The sequence below is a fragment of the Leucopleurus acutus genome, assembly GCF_964270905.1.
Source record: "Leucopleurus acutus genome assembly, chromosome: 16".
Taxonomy (NCBI): Eukaryota; Metazoa; Chordata; class Mammalia; order Artiodactyla; family Delphinidae; genus Leucopleurus; species Leucopleurus acutus.
The window spans coordinates 14,473,095-14,492,531 of NC_139158.1; the positions used below are offsets into that span (position 1 = coordinate 14,473,095).

The 19,437-nt window shown below is 37.6% G+C and overlaps 1 protein-coding gene across 2 annotated transcripts in view; it reads right to left on the bottom strand.

Moving 5' to 3' along the window:
* Positions 1-19,437, bottom strand: part of RABGEF1 (RAB guanine nucleotide exchange factor 1) — a 63,194-nt gene that overhangs the window by 17,411 nt on the left and 26,346 nt on the right. The window contains exons 2-4 of one of the 2 annotated variants that reach the window (XM_082857755.1): positions 17,082-17,267; positions 14,616-14,782; positions 1,402-1,568 (exon numbers count right to left, since the gene is read on the bottom strand). In XM_082857755.1, coding sequence (XP_082713881.1) covers positions 1,402-1,568; positions 14,616-14,782; positions 17,082-17,260 — 513 coding nt within the window. In that variant the 5' untranslated portion in view covers positions 17,261-17,267. Of the gene's footprint in view, positions 1-1,401; positions 1,572-14,615; positions 14,783-17,081; positions 17,268-19,437 lie in introns of both variants that reach the window. The other variant, XM_082857754.1, reaches the window with a different exon arrangement.

A 19,437-nucleotide genomic window follows, 5' to 3' on the forward strand; every position in this document is an offset into this window, starting at 1 on the left:
AGGGTTACAAAGGTTATACTTTTAAAAATGGGGCAAGCTACACTTTCAGAACAGAGGAAAATGTATGTGAGGGATTTATCAACAATTAGCAAGGACAGGATTTAAACAGTTTGGGCAGCAAAAGAGTTTCTCTAGGAGTCTTATTTACTTTGATTTAACTGTGGTCTGTGTGTTTTGAAAATATTTTCATATGAATAAATTTGTGGAAAAAAAATTTTTTACCAAGTCAGGGAGCTTATTAAGTTAGAAAATATGGTTTTCAAGTTATGATGGGAAAGGTGAACATCTAACTGGGTCTACATAATGTTTTAAAATTACCCTGGGCACATACAGTTTTTCGTCCAAATGTCAAAGAAATCTAGACATTCTTCATTTCACTGGTGACCATATACATCCCTGAGTCCATGGCCACTCTTAAACCTATTTGAAGCTTGGTTCTCACAGTGAGATTCTTAAATTCTAGTTATGTAAACTAAATATGTAACAATAATAAGTTTAAAAAACTAAACCTTGTAAATTCTTCTTTAGCTTCTTCTTAGCACCCCACTCCCTCCCCCACCTTCTCATTTTCTCAATAAAATTTAAATTCTTGCTGTGGTAACTTCAAAGAAGAAAAAAGTAGCTGATGACAACTGTATGTTCAACATAAATGAATTCTGTGCTAATGATGTCACTGCCTGTCTTGTGTGTAATAGAAATATCTCTTAAAGAATGTGAAAAGGGACTACAAGGGACTATTAAGCAGCTAATGAGATTAATCAAAAAGAAAAAAGGGTAAAAAAATAAACCCTTGGGCTTCCCTGGTGGCGCAGTGGTTGAGAGTCCGCCTGCCGATGCAGGGGACACGGGTTTGTGCCCCGGTCCGGGAAAATCCCACATGCCGCGGAGCGGCTAGGCCCGTGAGCCATGGCCGCTGAGCCTGCACGTCCGGAGCCTGGGCTCCGCAACGGGAGAGGCCACAACAGTGAGAGGCCCGTGTACCGCAAAAAAAAAAAAAAAAAAAAAAAAAAAAGAATACAAAACAAAACTAAATAAACCTAAAATGATTACTATTGGTCTAATGACTGTTACTTAGAGTTCAAGGTCTACTATGGCTCTCTTGGCAGTTTACACTATTTGCAAGGTGACAAGTTAGGAAGGCTTATTACTAAAGTACACAACATAAGTAGCTCTGATGCCAGACGTTCCATGCGAAGATGATCCAAACACCACTGAGTTGCAGAGGAAAAGTATTAGCCTAGGAGGCGTGTTTAACTTGGTTCAGTGACATTTCTCAGGTAAGTCACTTAACATTTCTGGGTCTTTATTTTCTCAGTTGTAAAATGACAAAGTTGCACTACATTATCTCTAAGACCTTTCCTAAAACCAAAACTCTATGTTTCTAAGTGGTTCCCAACCTACCCTTTTGTAATGCATTGTTTCCAAAAACAGCTTGGTCTGCTTATAGATTTCTTGGCCTGTCTTGTGGAAGGTCTTGAGAAATTCTATGAACTCTTTAGACACTCTATCCGTTTCAATGCTGGTTTGCCGGTTTATAGAAGGACTGGGAGCTTTTGGTTCCTGAATTTCTGCTGGGAAAATTAAACATAGTAAGTTTCATTACACAGAAGAGCCATGCATGGAATTACTTTCAGTATCTAATTTAAGATTATTTAAATTATGCTAAATCAAAGTTAAACTTGAATTTAAATTATTTTATGTTTAAATATTTGGATTTTCCTTAAAGTAAGCTAAATCTATTTTATGAGTAGGAAGTACAATTAGATAAAACTACATATCTAAAAGATACTCCTATTCAAATAAAGGTGCTCTATCAGTATCTTCTTAGCCAAACTATATCATGCTTTGATCTATATATTTAATCGTTAACACTGAAATGGCATTGCTATCTTGAACAACTCTCTCAAAGACTGCATGAATTTACAAAACCAGTCAACATGTAAAATAACAATCAGTAGAAGCACAAAAATTATAGATGACTTATGCTAGACAAGCTTCCCAAATCCACTTGATTTGCCAAAAAGGCAAAGAGATGAACAATTTTTATGTGGAGATGAACAATTATTTACCCACCATTCAAACTTCAAGTCATACTGCTCAAAGTGAAAGTATGCATCCAAAGTAGCACAGAGACCATGACAGAGCAGAGGCAAGAGAAGCAAAAAAAAACCCCACCGTCCAATCAGTTGGCCACACAACTCTTTGCCCTCTTCAAATAAATACACTGAAAGGAAAATAAGACCTTTACATAACAGAGATAAGGGTGTTGTAATAGGGTAAGTGCTCTCAGAAAACATGAACTATCACTTGGTTTCTGATCACCTTCTAAGCCTCCTGATTTTGAATTGTGCTCTCTATTGCAATACCTGAAAGGAATTAAAGTATCTCATATACCCATGATCCTTTTCTATACACACACAAAAAAAGATAATTAGGAAGAAAAAGTACCTTTTGTAGGTATTAAAATCAACCTATTACATGCTTTCTCAGAGCAATTTCTTTTTTTTTAACTGAAGTATAGATGATTTACAATGCTGTCAGTTTCTTGTGTACAGCAAAGTGATTCAGTTATATATACATATAAATATATTCTTTTTCATATTCTTTTCCATTATGGTTTATTACAGGATATTGAATATAGTTCCCTGTGCTATACAGTAGGACCTTGTTGTTTATTTTATATACAACAGTTTGTATCTGCTAATCCCAAACTCCTAATTTATTCCTCCCCTACCCCCTTTCTCCTTTGGTAACCATAAGTTTGTTTCTATGTCTGTGAATCTGCTTCAGAGTAACTTCTTACAACGTTATTTTTTAAGCTTTAGTATCTGAAATACATTTTAATGATGTAGCAGCAATAAAGTTTTAAGATAATAAAAGCATTACCCCTATTAGAGTGACTGGTTTATTCAAGTGAGACAAACACACACAGATCATGTAAAAATATATCTTAACTACATAGGTCAAACTAAAGATTCCACCTCTCACTTCAAAAAAACCCTTTTCCAACGTACACAAATCAATGTGATACACCACACCAACAAAAGAAAAGACAAAACCACATGATCATCTCAACAGATGCAGAAAAAGCATTTGATAAAATTCAACATCTATTCACAATAAAAACTCTTACCAAAATGGCTATAGAGGCAACATATCTCAACATAATAAAGCTATTTATGACAAACCCACAACCAACATAATACTCAACGGTGAAATGCTGAAAGCCTTCCTGCTAAAATCTGAAACAAGACAAGGATGCTCATTCTTACCACTTCTATTCAACATACTATTGGAGGTCCTAGCCACAGAAATCAGACAAGAAAAAGAAATAAAAGGTACCCAAATTGGAAGAGGTAAAATTGTCATTATATGGAGACGACATGATACTATACACAGAAAACCCTGAAGACTCCACACAAAAACTACTAGAACTGATAAACAAATTCAGCATGGTAACAGGATACAGGATTAACATAAAGGAATCTGTTGCATTTCTTTACACTAACAATGAAACATCAGAAAAGTAAAAACAAACAAACAAAGACCCTTTAAAATCACATAAAAAAAAAAAACACAAAAAAAACTTAGGCATAAACCTGACCAAGGAAGTAAAAGACTTACATGCTGAGGACTATAAAACACTGATAAAGAAAACTGAAGATAATTCAAATAAATGGAAAGATATCCCATGCTCTTGGATTGGAAGAATTAATATTGTTAAAATGGCCATACTAACCAAAGCAATCTACAGAGTTAATGTGATCCCTATCAGAACTAAAACAAAAATCCTAAAATTTATATGGAGCCATAAAAGACCCAGAATTCCCAAAGCAAAACTAAGTAAAAAGAACAAAGCTGAGAGCATAACCCTTTGAAACGTCAGACAATACTACAAAGCTACAGTAATCAAAACAGTGTGGTACTGGCACAAAAATAGACATATGGATCAATGGCACAGAACAGAGAGCCCAGAAATAAACCCACACAGCTACAGTCAATTAATCTTCAACAAAGGAGGCAAGAGGGACTTCCCTGGTGGTTCAGTGGTTAAGACTTCATGCTTCCACTGCAGGGGGCATGGGTTCAATCCCTGGTTAGGGAACTAAGATCCCATATGCCAAGCAATGCAGCCACAAAACAAAACATACACACACACACACACACACACACACATCCCAAAACAAAGACAAAGGAGGCAAGAATATACAATGGAGAAAAGATAGTCTCTTCAGCAAGTGGTGTTGGGAAAGCTGGACAGCCACACGCAAATCAACGAAGTTAGAACACATTCTCACACCATACACAAAAGTAAACTCAAAATGGCTTTAAAACTTAAGTGTAAGACATGACACCATAAAACTCCTAGAAGAGAACATAGGGAAAACATTCTCTGACATAAATCCCACCAATGTTTTCCTGGGTCAGTCTCCCAAGGCAATAGAAATAAAAGCAAAAATAAACAAATGGAACCTAATCAAACTCATAATATTTTGCACAGCAAAGGAAACCAAAAGGCACAAAATGACAACCTACAGACTGGGACAAAATATTTGCAAACAAAGCAACTGACAACAGCTTAATTTCCAAAATATACAAACAGCTCATATAACTCAGTAACAAAAAAACAAACAACCCAGTCAAAAAATGGGGAAAAGACCTAAACAGAAATTTCTCCAAAGAAGAAAAACAGATGGCCAAAAGGCACATGAAAAGATGCTCACCATTGCTAATTATTAGAGAAATGCTACAATGCTACAATGAGGTACCACCTCACACCGGTCAGAATGGCCATCATTAAAAAGTCTACAGGGCTTCCCTGGTGGCGCAGTGGTTGAGAGTCTGCCTGCAGATACAGGGTACATGGGTTCGTGCCCCAGTCTGGGAAGATCCCACATGCCGCAAAGCAGCTGGGCCCGTGAGCCACGGCCGCTGAGCCTGCACATCTGGAGCCTGTGCTCCGCAACGGGAGAGGCCACAACGGTGAGAGGCCCGCGTACCACAAAAAAAAAAAAAAAAGTCTACAGGAATTCCCTGGCAGTCCTGTGGTTAGGATTCCATGCTTCCACTGCAGGGGGCACAGGTTCAGTCCCTGGTCAGGGAACTAAGATCCTGCATGCAGCACTGTGTGGCCAAAAAAAAAAAATTCAATTAAAAAGTCTACAAATAACAAATGCTGGAGAGGGTGTGGAGAAAAGGGAACCCTCCTACACTGTCGGTGGAAATGTAAATTCGTGCAGCCACTATGGAAAACAGTATGGAGGTTCCTCAAAAAACTAAAAATAGAGTTGCCATATGATCCAGCAATCCCACTCCTGGGCATATATCCAGACAAAACCGTAATTCAAAAAGATACATGCATCACAATGTTCACAGGAGCACTATGTACAATAGCCAAGACATGGAAGCAACCTAAATGTCAACAGATGAATGGATAAAGAAGTGGTGTATATACACAATGGAATACTATTCAGCCATAAAAAAGAAAGAATGCCATTTGCAGCAACATGTATGGACCTAGAGATTATTATACTAAGTGAAGTAAGTCAGAAAGAGTACGACAAATACCATATGATATCACTTATATGTGGAACCTAAAATATGACACAAATAAGCTTATTTACCAAACAGAAACAGACTCACAGACATGGAAAACAAACTTATGGTTACCACAGTGGGTAGAGGGTGAGGGAGGGATGAAGTGGGAGTTTGGGATTAGCAGATACAAACTACCACATATAAAAATAAACAACAAGGATATAATGTATAGCACAGGGGACAAAATTCAATATCTTGTAATAAACCATAATGACAAGAATATGAAAAAATAAACAAACAAAAAAACCCCTTTTCCCCTCTAAACTGCATGTTGATATTAAGTAGTTAGCAGATCAAAATTGCACTTTATGGTTATCTTTCCAAATCACGTATCTGCCTATCTTCTAAAGTATCAGGTGCTTCCTAACTATGATTCAAAATGGAGAAGCCCTGGGACTTCCCTGGTGGTCTAGTGGTTTAAACTCCATGCTCCCAAAGCAGGGGGCTCAGGTTCGATCCCTGATCAGGGAACTAGATCCCACATGCTGCAACTAAAAGCCCACACGCCACAAATGAAGATTCTGCATGCCGCAACTAAAAGATCCCGAGTGCCGCAACTAAGACCTGGCGCATCTGAATGAATGAATAAATAAATAAATAAATTTAATTAAATTAAAGAAAAATATTTTTTTAAGTTATGAAAAAAAATGTAGACACCCTAAAAGAATTCAATCATATTAAAAGAAAACATAAAGAAGACAAGAAGGGCACATAAAAACACACTATATGTATGGCTAAAAATACTGTCAAAAGTCAGACAACCAACTGGAAAAAATGTTTGTAAGCTACATCACAAAGGGCTGTTCTCCCTAATATACAAGGACTCCTATAAATATAGAGGAAGAAAAATCCAACGGTTCAATAGAAAAATGTGTGAAGAATACTAACACTGCACAGAAGGGAAACATAGATGGATCTTAAGCATAGGAAATATACTCAATCTCACACACGATAACAAATGTGCAAATTAAACCTACTAGTATTGTTGTACAGCAGAAACTAACACAACATTGTAAAGTAATTATACTCCAATAAGATTTTTAAAAAAGACAAAGAAAAAAACTATTATTAAAGGTCATTTTAAAAATTAACAAGTCAGCAAAAATCTGAAGTTTGATGTTGATGAGGATATAGGGGAAAAGGCACTTATACTATGGAGGTAGGAATGTAAAATGACACACCTGCAATGGAATGCAATTTGGCAATAATCATCAAAATTAAAAATACATTTATGCTATGACCCAACAATTCCATTTCTGAGAAATTTTCCACTGACATAATTGCACATGTACAAAATGAAATATGTACAAGGCTACTCATTTTAGTACTTGTAAAAGGAGAGGTCTGAAGATGGCATAAATGGCCACTACTAAGGGACTAAATAAACTTTGGCTTAATCCATAAAGTGGAATATTACGTAGCTTAAAATTTTAAAAGTATCCTTTTTATGTACCGATAAGGAAAGAGTTCTTAAATATATTGCTAAGCTAAAAAAGCAGGGTATGCGTAGTGTGCTTTTATGTAAAATAGGAGGACTGGGATAAGAACAAATGTGTTTATAAATGAAAACAAAAGAATGATACACAAATTAGTAACAAAAGTTGTCTGAATATGGGGGAAGGACTGGGAACTAGACGGGTGAGGGACCATATATACCTTTTATTTTTGAGCCATTTGGATGTACTACCTTTCTTTTTTAAGCAAATAAGGCATAATTTAACTCAAAACAAAAACTGGCACATCGTTTCTGAAACTTTTTTTTACCAATACGGAAAACCTAAAATTATATTTGACACCCTGTACAATTAGAAAATATTCTTTAATACTTGGAATTTAACCTTTCACTCAATCTGATAAATTCCACCCCTAGTCGTGATGGAACAACAGGGATTAGGTTTACCCTACTGCCTTAACAACTAGAAAAATCAGACAAAACATATGAAAAAATGGTTTTCAACACTGGCCAACAGGCAGTGGGGAGAGTAACCCCTGAGAGAAGGGGACAAACATGGTAAATCTTACAAGTGCCCCAGCTCACTGCAGGTAGAGTTTTTAGGCCTTGGCACAGGGAGAGGCAACTCAAACAGAGCCTAGCAGACTTGCTGAATTGGGGAAACAATATTTAGAGCTCAAGAAGGCCAGAGTTTCCAGAATTTGCGTGGCAAAACACATAGAGGATGGGCTGCAAAGAAAAATCTCCAGATAACTGCAGAGGGGTTCCCTTGAGTCTCTGACTGAGTACTGCACACGCACGTGAGAAAAAACTGGGTAAAGGAGTGGGCAGAACAATCTCCTGAGCACACATGACAGGAAATGATTCATTTTTCCTACTAGGCAGGAACAAAGAGTATCAGCAATGACAAATATGTGGGCAACTATAAAAGACATTTTCTCATTCAAAAATTTACTTAAGGGCTTCCCTGGTGATGCAGTGGTTAAGAATCCGCCTGCCAATGCAGGGGACACGGGTTCAAGCCCTGGTCTGGGAAGATTCCACATGCCACGGAGCAACTAAGACTGTGAACCACAACTACTGAGCCTGTGCCCTAGAGCCTGTGGGCCACAACTACTGAGCCCGCGCGCCTAGAGCCCGTGCTCCACAACAAAAGAAGCCACCGCAATGAGAAGCCCGCGCACCGCAACAAAGAGTAGCCCCCGCTCTCTGCAACTACAGAAAGCCTGCATGCAGCAGCGAAGACCCAACGCAGCCAAAAATAAATAAATAAATTTATAATTAAAAAAAAAACAAAACACAAAAAGAAGGCAAGAAAAGAGGAGAGAAAGAATTATATCCAGATGGGATAAATAGAAAACAGAGCAAAATGGTAGGTTTAAGCTTCATGTTATCAAAAATTTCATTAAATATAAGTAGTCTAAATAGCCCTGTGTTTTTAATACAGAAGCAAAACTTGTATTTCAAGTATAGCCAGTCTGTTATGATTATCAAGCTTTCCATTTCCCAATCCAAACTCTCAGTTTTAAAAAGTCTTGGCAGCAGAACAAAATGTGCTCTTGAATTATAATGTTTAAGCTATCATTCAATGACAATTTTCTACATGGCAGACACTGTGCTTTACTCCACATTCTCATCAACCCTTAACAATTTTGTTATATTCCTGAAACCATATAAATAATAAATGTACACACCAATAAAATTTTTTTGTTAGGTAGGTGGAATTATCATTTTACACATGAATACAATGAGGTTAGAGGTTAAGTCATTTACATGAGACATGTTACACAGGTTAAGAAGAAAAGCTGGGGGCTTCCCTGGTGGCGCAGTGGTTTAGAGTCCGCCTGCCGATGCAGGGGACACGGGTTCGTGCCCCGGTCTGGGAAAATCCAACATGCCGCAAAGCAGCTGGGCCCGTGAGCCATGGCCGCTGAGCCTGCGCATCGGGAGCCTGTGCTCCACAGCGGGAGGGGCCACAACAGTGAGAGACCCGCCTACCGCAAAAAAACAAACAAACAAACAAAAAAAACAAAGAAAAAGAAGATAATCTGGGATTTAAATCCAGATCTGTTTGACTCCCAAGCCCAAGTTCTTCACAGTCACACCATAATTCCCTCCTATCATTACAGCATATTTATTCCTATTTAAATTAAGCAACGAGTATCAACTGAGCACCTACTACGTAAGGCTGTCTGCAAGCCAGATGACATATTAAATCGAATTAAATCTTCAATAAAGTAAACCTATAAAAGCAAAATCTTCAAGGGGCTTCCCTGGTGGCGCAGTGGTTAAGAATCCTCCTGCCAATGCAGGGGGGACAGGGATTCGAGCCCTGGTCCGGGAAGATCCCACATGCCGCGGAGCAACTACGCCCGTGCACCACAACTACTGAGCCTGTGCTCTAGAGCCCGTGAGCCACAACTACTGAGTCGGCATGCCACAACTACTGAAGCCCACGCGCCTAGAGAAGCCACCGCAATGAGAAGCCCGCGCACCGCTTGCAGTTGTGCAAAGAGTAGCCCCCTCTCGCCGCAACTAGAGAAAGCCCGCGTGCAGCAACAAAGACCCAATGCAGCCAAAAATAAATAAATAAATTTATAAAAGCAAAATCTTCAACAAAAAGGCTATTTGAAGGATAGCTGTGAAAGAGTAAACACAACCTAAAAATGTCAATATCAAAATAGAGCGTGATCATGTAGTAAAGATGGTTAACACCATTTTAGTACTAAAAACATATTTTTATCTCAATGTTAAAAAAATTTACTGAAAATCCCACGTTTCTCAGATTATCCAAATAGAATAAGGACAACTCAGTAGAATATTATAGTTCTTCTGACTTTTTCAGCTGTTTTGACCATAGATATATAATATGGACTAAAAGGCAGATAGTCTGTAGTATAATAAAAAATATATATATTTGGTTTTTGGCCCAGGGATAGATATTTTTGATCACCGATGGCCAATGATTTGATCAGCCATGCCTACAAAATGAAACCTCCATAAAAACCCTTATATGACAAGGTTTGGGGAGCTTCCACATTGATGAACGCATCGAGGTGCTGGGAGCAAATGCCCAGATGGCATGGAAGCTTGGTGCGCCCCTCCCCTACCTTGCCCTAGGCATCTCTCTTCCATTTGGCTGTTCCTGAGTTGTATTCTTTAATAAACCCATAAGCATAAACAAACTGTCTTCCTGAGACAGTTCTAACAAATTATCAAACCTAAGGAGAAGGTTGTGGGAACCCCCTATTTACACCTGGTTGGTCAGAAGTACGGGTGTCCCCACTCCTGGGGATTGCAACTGGCATCTGAGGTGGGGGCAGTCTTGTGGGGTCCAGCCCTTAACCTATGGAGTCTGTGCTGACTCTGTGTAGTTGGGGTCAGAACAGGACAGACTTGCTGGATATCCAGTTGGTATTGTAAAATAAAAGAAACCACATATTTGGTTCAGGGAAAAAATTTCTCACTGTCCTTATCAATGAAAGTCAGAAACTGATCATGTTCCAAATACATTATATTCAAAACATTATAAAAGATGATTTTACAAGATAAAAAAATTTTTGGAGTAGACAAGAAAAGGCAATCAAGCTGAGTGTACCTGAGAAATGACTGTAAAAACAGGCACAATTATAAAACTGGTTCCAAATTCAACCTGGGGAATCGTTACTTCAGTTTCATCTAAGTACCAAAGAGGCCCACATGATCAAAGCAGCAATTCATTAGTAATTCTTCAAACTATGTAATTAACACCATGCTTCAACTTAATTAACATCTGAAATTCGGGTCTTGAGATAGCACTGAGTGTAAGAGGATTATAGTTTTGTTTTTTAAATCTTATTTTGAAATAACTTCAAATTTACAGAAAATCTGCAAGATTGTTACAAAGAATTCCTTTATACCCTTTATCCAGATTTACAAAATTTTAACATTTTGTTCCATGTCTGTGTGTATTATTTTTCTAAATTTTTTCAGAGTAGATTGTATGTTTCATGCGCTTTACCCCTTATAGTATGAGTATTTCTCAGCAACAAGGATATTCTGTTGCTAACTGTAGTTATTGAAAAAAAGTATTTGTTTTTTACACAGGATCAACTTGAGGGTCACACATTCATTTAGTGGTCATGTATACTTAGTCTCCTCTCATCTAGAAACGTTCTCCAGACTTCCTTTGTTTTTTTATGACACTGACAATTTTGAAGAATACAGTCCAGTTTATTTTATTCAGTGCACTTCAATTTGGGTTCCTCTACTGTTTCCTCATGACTGGATTTCAGGTTATAAATTTTCAGCTTAGTTATTACATAATTCATGTTGTGTTCTTCTCAAAGTAACATATCTAGAGGCACAGGATGTCCATTTCCCCCCATCATTATGTAGCTGCCATTTCTCTACTTGGAATTAATAAATAAGTTGTGGGAGTTAATTTGAGATCATGTTCATAACTTGTTCCTCGGGAAACCCCCTCCTCTCATCCCAGACTTAGCATCCACACTGATGAAACTTGTCTGAATCAATTCTTATTAGGATGACTACAAAATGGTGATTTTCTATCTCCATCACTCCTATATTTATTAGTCAAGATCCTATGGTAAGATTCTCCTCTTCTTTATTTAATTATTTATCTATTTTATTAGTTGGACGGACTAATGAATTATTGTTTTATTCATTTACACTCCATTTATTGTCTTTGGCCAGTGGGAACCCATTCAAGCTGACTTCTGGGCCTTTGACCTGTCCCCAACATTTCTGAGGGGCCCTTCTTTCCCAGCTCAAGTTCCAGAATCAGTCATTTCTCCAAGGAACCTTAATTCACTTCAGTGAAGAACAGTATTTAGACTCTAAGGTCTGAGTAGAAAGATTGGTATTTTAATTCTAAAAAAAGAAAAGATATTCCTCCTTAGAACACTGCTTTCAGATTAGTTTGTAAAAGATGTACACAAGAGTCTACTCTGGGTGACAACATCTACTTGAGCTCCAAAAGAAAAGGGCATTTTGGAACATATGAGCACGTATTTCGACTTGGCTGACCCCCTATGATTTACTCTAAACTACAGCTCACTCAACCTTACTTTGGAGAGTAAAGAACTAAAAGTAAATTCTCTGAGTCTTTACAGTCAAGCTGTTCCATTTACCTCCTCTGGAGGGACAGCCAATTCTAACAGGAAGTTAAAATACTTTTCAAATCCCTTAGGTTATTTGTCTTCTATATACCACCAACCTGCCCTGGCTTAAGAGCTTTCTTTCATGCTACCAATAGAAGCAAGTAAAATATTAAGAGCAAGGACATCTTGGATTAACTAAGTGAAATAAAGAATACAGAACACAAAAGGTTTATTGTAGTCTAGAGTCAATAAATTAAAACTGCATTTAGTATAGGCTAACTTTATCCACAGGCAAAGGCCAAACAAATAATCAGCCTGAAATGCAAAGTTCGCCTGGCAGAGTTACATAAGCAATCTGTGAAACAAAGATCCAAGAGCATCCTCTTTTCTAATGTACACACATCAATTTTTTCCTCAACACTCTGAGGTCTTTCTCACCATATGCTTTCTATAGACAAAAAAACAGCTAAAGATCAAAAAAAAAATAAAGTAAAAATCTATCATTCTAAAGAGAAGAAAAAAGTAAGAACTATTCCACATAAGAGTTTTTAAGATAAAAAATCACTTGAAATTTTTCTTTTAAAGTACAAATCTTCTCTCCATAATATAATGTATACTGTACAGAAGGTCTTAGGACATGATTTTTTTAAATTGCCAAGTATAGTCAATGAATGTATGTGACTATTAAGCACTTCAGTAATAGAAACTTCATTATCTATCTATCTACATACAGACACAGATACAGTTATAGATAAAAACACATATTTCAAGGTCAAGGGATATAATGGAAAAAAGCTTAATCAGGAGTTAGGAGACCTGAGGTCTAATACATCAACTCATTATATGACCCTAGGTAAATTAGTTAACCTTTATGGGCTTTCATATTGTTATGTAAAATGTGGCAGTTACAGCTGATGTGTTTTACAATTTCTTTACTATTTCATCTGTTGTCATATACCATTTCACCATACATCTATAAATTCATAAGGTTAATGAGACTTTCTCAAAGCAGGAAACAGAATTTAAGCTAAATAGGAATGAATGGCTTTGATCAATACCTTTGAGCTCCTTACCAGCAGAGATTATTTTGTCAGAAAAACAACAGGCATTTTAAAATAGCTAACACTTACTGGAGATTAACTATGTGTGTCAGGTACTGCGCTGTACTCTGTACACACATCGGCTCATTTAATCCTCAAGACAGGCCTATGATAGGTATTACTGTCCCTCAGAATAGACAGGGCTTAAAAAGATTAGCTTGCTTAAGGTCACACAGCTAGCAAACTGCAAAGCTGAGACTCAAACCAGGGTGACTCCAAAGCTTACAGTTTTAATCACCCTACTACATTATCTTCTAATAAATAAATCATGAGCCAAATACATTCTTATCAAATACATTTAATCTCTAGCAGGTACTGATTATTTCCCTTCTTACTACTGTAGAGAAAACTGCTGAGTGACAGCCAACCAAGAACAACTCACGTGAACAAAAAGATTATTTAAAGGTTTGCCTCTATTAAAGAGACGTGCTGTGTTTTTAGATAAGCAATTGTTCCTTTTAATAAAACAAAAACCAATAGTCATTAAATCCGAAAGACCAGAAAAGATCTTAAGGTGTAATATTTATTATTATTATTAATTTTTTTAAAGGTGTGATATTATTATGCCCCTTCCTTTAAGCAGACCAAAAATCTCATGACAATTACCCCAGGTTGGGGGGCAGGGGGTGAGGGGGTGCAAGGGAGTGTCTAAGAGAACAGCTCTACCGAAAGCATCAGTGTTGGTTCCCAGTATCCCTCACCATTTCAAATTTACTGCATAGCTCTGATTACCAACATAAAGGTTCAGAGACTAAGCCCTAACAACAGACATTCTTTCTTGCTTCCTACTAGGCCACTTCAACTAGCCTATCTGCTCACTAGCGAGAATCTTCCTGATTGTTTAATATGGAATTTTAAGAAGTAGGATGAATAAGGTCAAGTACATACAAAAGTGAGCCTTTTCCTACATGTTCTCTACATAGTATTTCCTCAACACACAGGCTGTCTCTCTAACACGCTCTCAGAAAACTTCTTTTTTAGACAACTTTAAGGCTAGAAACAGTCATTTCTGATAAGGTATGGATAGTGAGGATATTAAACAAAGGAGAATAAACCAATATCCAAAAATTAAAGACACAAAAAATAAAACATCCAAACAGATGGGATGGGAATGAATTTTACAACCAAAACTACATATTTCAATTACTTTTATTCCTCTTATAGAGTAAATAAGTTCTCTAAAACACAATGTCCTCCAACCAAAGAGATTTCATACGTCATCTGCACCTCAAACCCAACATCTCAAGTCTGCGCTGATATTCTCTGAACGCTTACAGAAATTAGAAAGCTGAGCCCACATACACTGTGGATCTACTCTATACCTCTTTGGGCACAAAAGAAAAAAGAGAATCAGAAAATTACCCTTCTTTGATCCAACCCTGGATGAAGCACTGAAGAATTTCTTCACTGTGGTAACCTTGCGGGTCTTCTCATTGGTTTTCTTTTCTTCAAACTTGGAAAATGTGAGGGATTGGGCCCCTTGGCTGCTCTGACTGCTGGCAAAGGCCTCTTCTTCCTCCCGCTGTAGTCTGTAATTCAAGAAGAGGTTAAGTTTAACCCTGATATTCTCCAAGTTCTCCTTGTATCTAAAGGTAATAACTCAATGAATTGGGGATCTAAAATTTGTAGAGCTAGAGGCTAAATACACCAAATAGGTCTGAGGTCTCTGACAGGAAGCTCTCCTATGTGCTACTACAAACTTCAAAAGGGACTTCTCCGTGGATCATGTTCATTCAGCAATTGTACTAGTGTTACATAAAGCAAATAAAGTCTAGTCCTTTTCCCTGACAACCTCAAGGTTGGAAGAGAGAAAAAGACAAGTAAATAATTACCACACAATGTAACAGTGCCTATAGTAGAGAGCAAAACCCAAGTGCTATGAGAACATAGGAAAAAGTAAACTAAATCTGCTGAAGGAGTCCAAGAAGGTTTTATAATGGTGACATTTAGGCCAGTCTTAGAAGGATCAAGAGGATTCCGCCAAGTAAAAGGGCATTCCAGGAAGAAGGTACTACACATGTGAAGGATATGGCGTTTGTTGTGGACCAAGCTCATTCAACGTAGTCAGATCACTGACGGTGTGATGGACTATGATGCTGGATGTACAGCTGGGCACCAGGTGGTAAGAAACCTTGACTGCCAAGCCTGCTATAATCCTGGATTTCATCATGTGGTGGGGAACCAAGAAAGACTATAATCCAGTAAGTTACCATTATCTGATCTGTGTTTTAAAGGTAATGCAGGTAGCTGTGTGACAACTTGAGGGGCAGAGAGACTAGGGACAGAGACAATAATTAAGAATATATTACAAAGATTTAAGTGAGAGAAATAAGAACCTGGAAAAAAGGAAAGGATGAAATTCAAAACACTTCTCTTAGCTAGAATAAGCAGAACTTGCTTAATTAGTTGTAAACAGTGTGGGAGGTGAAGGAGAAATTAATGTTTTTTAGCCAACTGAATAAATAGTGATGTCGTTAACAGATACCGGAGGAGGGTTAGGAGGAACTGCTGGGAGTGGGGATTAGAGTAAATAAAAGCAAGAAATCTGGCCTTGGACCAGCTGAATTTGAGGTATTTATAGTAAATCTCAAAGGCTATCTATAGAACTATGGTTCTCAAAGTGGATTCCCCAGACAGCAGCATCAACATCACCTGGGAACTTGTTAAAAATGCAAACTCTCAGGCCTCACTCCCAACCTACGAGAATCCGAGATTCTGAGGGTGAGGTTCAGTGACCACGGTTTTTACAAGCTTTCCAGGCGATTCTCATGCCTGTTCAAATATCAGAAAGTGCTGTAGGAAATCTCAAGCAAGGTCGCAATTGGAAGCAGTAAGAAACAGCAACAAAATCACAGGTAGAGGTGTTGGTGTGAGAATGGAATAGGGACACATCTTTCTCTGAGACAAAACAGAAGTTCCTATAAAGACACAGTTTGATAACAAGGGAGAAAGCCAAGGGAATTCATGCCTAGTGGCCTCTACTTTCTTTCTAAAATAGGATCAGCTACAGAGACTATCAGGAATGCAATGGGAAACCCGAGAAAGAGTTAATGTTATATGTCTATATTTGCTGTCTTTGACTGACTATGGAGTCACTGAAAGCAGCAAGTGTACTTTATAATATTGAGTTCATCACAGATGGTAGCAAAGTAATCACTCAACGAATATACCTGATTAAATACAAAAAAAACTAGCAAAAGCTGTCAGAGATCAGTCTTTCTTTTATTGAGAAGCTTCACAGTTTCTAGGATGCTTTGGTAAAGGATTAACATTATTCATGGTATTTTATTAGTTCCTATGCTCACTAGACATTCTATGTTTTAATTTTTATCATAATCATATTTCTGCATAATACTAACAAATGCCATTTTTTTAAAGAAAAGTTAAATTTCCATAATGTAAGGATTATATATACAAATCAACAGGTTTCTATTATTATGTGCTTATCACTGTGCCAGATGCAGTGCTGGATATATTAAAAGAACAAGGAAAATAATGCTTGATGAAAGTCATGTGCAATAACCTCATTTAATCTTCACCACAAAATATGTTTATCTCCATTCTTTCACTCCAAGGAGCCTACTGTCTTTATTAGAGAACTAAGACTAACGCATCCCAAACACAGAACAATTAAAAGTGAAGACAAAGACAAAATAATCACTGAAAGCTACTCATTAAACGCTGAATGAGGGGAAAAAATTCATTTCTCTTAATATTAAACTGACTTGCTGACAGATCAAAACAGAAGAAAAAACTGTATTCTGACAATGACAGAGCTATGTATCCAGTTATATCACTGTTAAACCACCCCTAGTTAAGTCCTTTTACCGCTCTGCTAGTTCCCAATCCTCCTGAATCTGCTTCTGCCTGGCTTTGTGGTACTCCTCCCTCCAGCACTTGGAGCAGAAACCCTGCCAAGCAGGGTTGCCGTAATAACCACATCCTTTCTTGCACAGGAGCTCTGATTGATCCACATGAATTCCTCGGCGCTCAGACTTAAGACTCATCTTCTTCCTGTTAATCAAAGAGCAAACAAGAAAGTTTTGTTGAAAATGAATTCACTATCATTCTACTCACAGCAAAGCAATTAAAAAAAAAAAGAATGAATGAGTCTATCATCGTCAAGCTATAATGGAAGAAAGGAGAGAGGGAGGGAAGGAGGGAAAAAGAAAGTTTAAATATTACAAATTACTGTCATACTAAAGAACAAACCTCTTATTCCTGCCCAATAATATAAAGAACACTTTAAGAAGGACTAATACTGGATTAAAGACCTAAACAGAAGACATGAAACTATAAAACTCCTAGAAGAAAACATAGGGGAAAAACTTCACAACGTTAGATTTGGAGACAATTTCTTGGATATGACACCAAAAGTACAAGCATCAAGAGCAAAAATACACAAATGGGACTACATCAAACTTAAAAACTACTACACAGGAAAGGAATCAACAGAGTGAAAAGGCAACCTACAGAATGGGATGAAATATCTGCAAACCATATATCTGATAAGAGGTTAATATTCAGAATATGTAAAGAACTCCTAAAACTCAACAACAACAAAAATCCAATTAAAAATTAGCAAAGGCCATGAACAGACAATTCTCCAAAGACGATGTACAAAGAGCCAACATGTGAAAAGATGCTCAATGCCACTAATCATCAGGTAAATGCAAATCAAAACCACAAGGAGATATCACCACACACCTGATAGAATGACTATCATCAAAAAGAACAAAAATAACAAGTGTTGGCAAGGATGTGGAGAAATTGGAACCCTTGTGTACAGTTGGTGGGAATGTAAAATGGTACAGCCACTGGGGAAAACAGTATGATGGTTCCTCAAAAAATTAGAAATAGAATTATCATATGATCCAGCAATCTCACTTCTGGGTATACACCCAAAAGAACTGAAAACAGGATCTTGAAGAGATACCTGCACACTCATGTTCACTGAGCATTATTCACAACAGCCAAGAGTTGTTATTCACAACATTCAAGCATTATTCACAACATTCACAGCATTATTCACAACAGCCAAGCAATCTAAATATCCATCAAAGGATGAATCTACAAACACAGGATGAATGGATGAAGAAAACATGGTATATACAATGGAATATTATATAGCCTTAAAAAAGAAGGAAATCCTATCACATGCTACAACATGGATGAACCTTGAGAACATTATGTCAAGTAGCCAATCACAAAAAGGCAAATCAAAGACATTATTCCACCTACATGAGGTATCTAAATTAGTCACTCTCAGAACCAGAAAGTAGAATGATGGTTGCCAGGGGCTGGGGGAAGGGAGGCAAAGAGGAGTTGCTGTTCAATGGGTATAGGGTTTCAGTTTTGCCAGACAAAAAAGTTCTAGAGATCTGTTGTACAAGGTGCACATAGTTAACACTACTGCACACTTTATTTTTTAATTAATTAATTAATTTATTTATTTATGGCTGCATTGGGTCTTCATTGCTGCACACAGGCTTTCTCTAGTTGTGGCGAGCGGGGGCTACTCTTCGTTGCGGTACGCGGGCTTCTCACTGCGGTGGCTTCTCTTGTTGTGGAGCACGGGGTCTAGGGCGCACAGGCTTCAGTAGTTGTGGCACATGGGCTCAGTAGCTGTGGCTCGCGAGCTCTAGAGTGCAGGCTCAGTAGTTGTGGCACACGGGCTTAGTTGCTCCGTGTCATGCGGGATCTTCCCGGACCAAGGCTCGAACCCAAGTCCCCTGCATTGGCAGGCAGATTCTCAACCACTGCACCACCAGGGAAGCCCCTGTACACTTTAAAAATTGTTAAGATGGTAAATTTTATGTTATGTGTTTTTTACCACAATAAAAAAAGATTTTAATATTAAAAAAAGGGGGACTAATAGATCCTTCTTATTTGCTACCATTTTAAACCTGAGGGACAAAGTACAATCTTCTTGAAATACTCTGTGTTCTTACTACATTATGTCATTTGGCTCAGAAAGACAACTTCATTTCAATGATATAAAAGTGAATACTTTGTCCCAAATGAGATAATTTAACATTCACCAAGAAAACAAGTGTAATTAAAGCATCAGAATAGAATCTAAACTCCTTGAGAGGGCATTCAAGGCCCTACTGTTTGCCACCACTCACTACATGCCTAATATTGTGACAGGTACTCAGGATAATTATTTCTCACAAAAACCAAG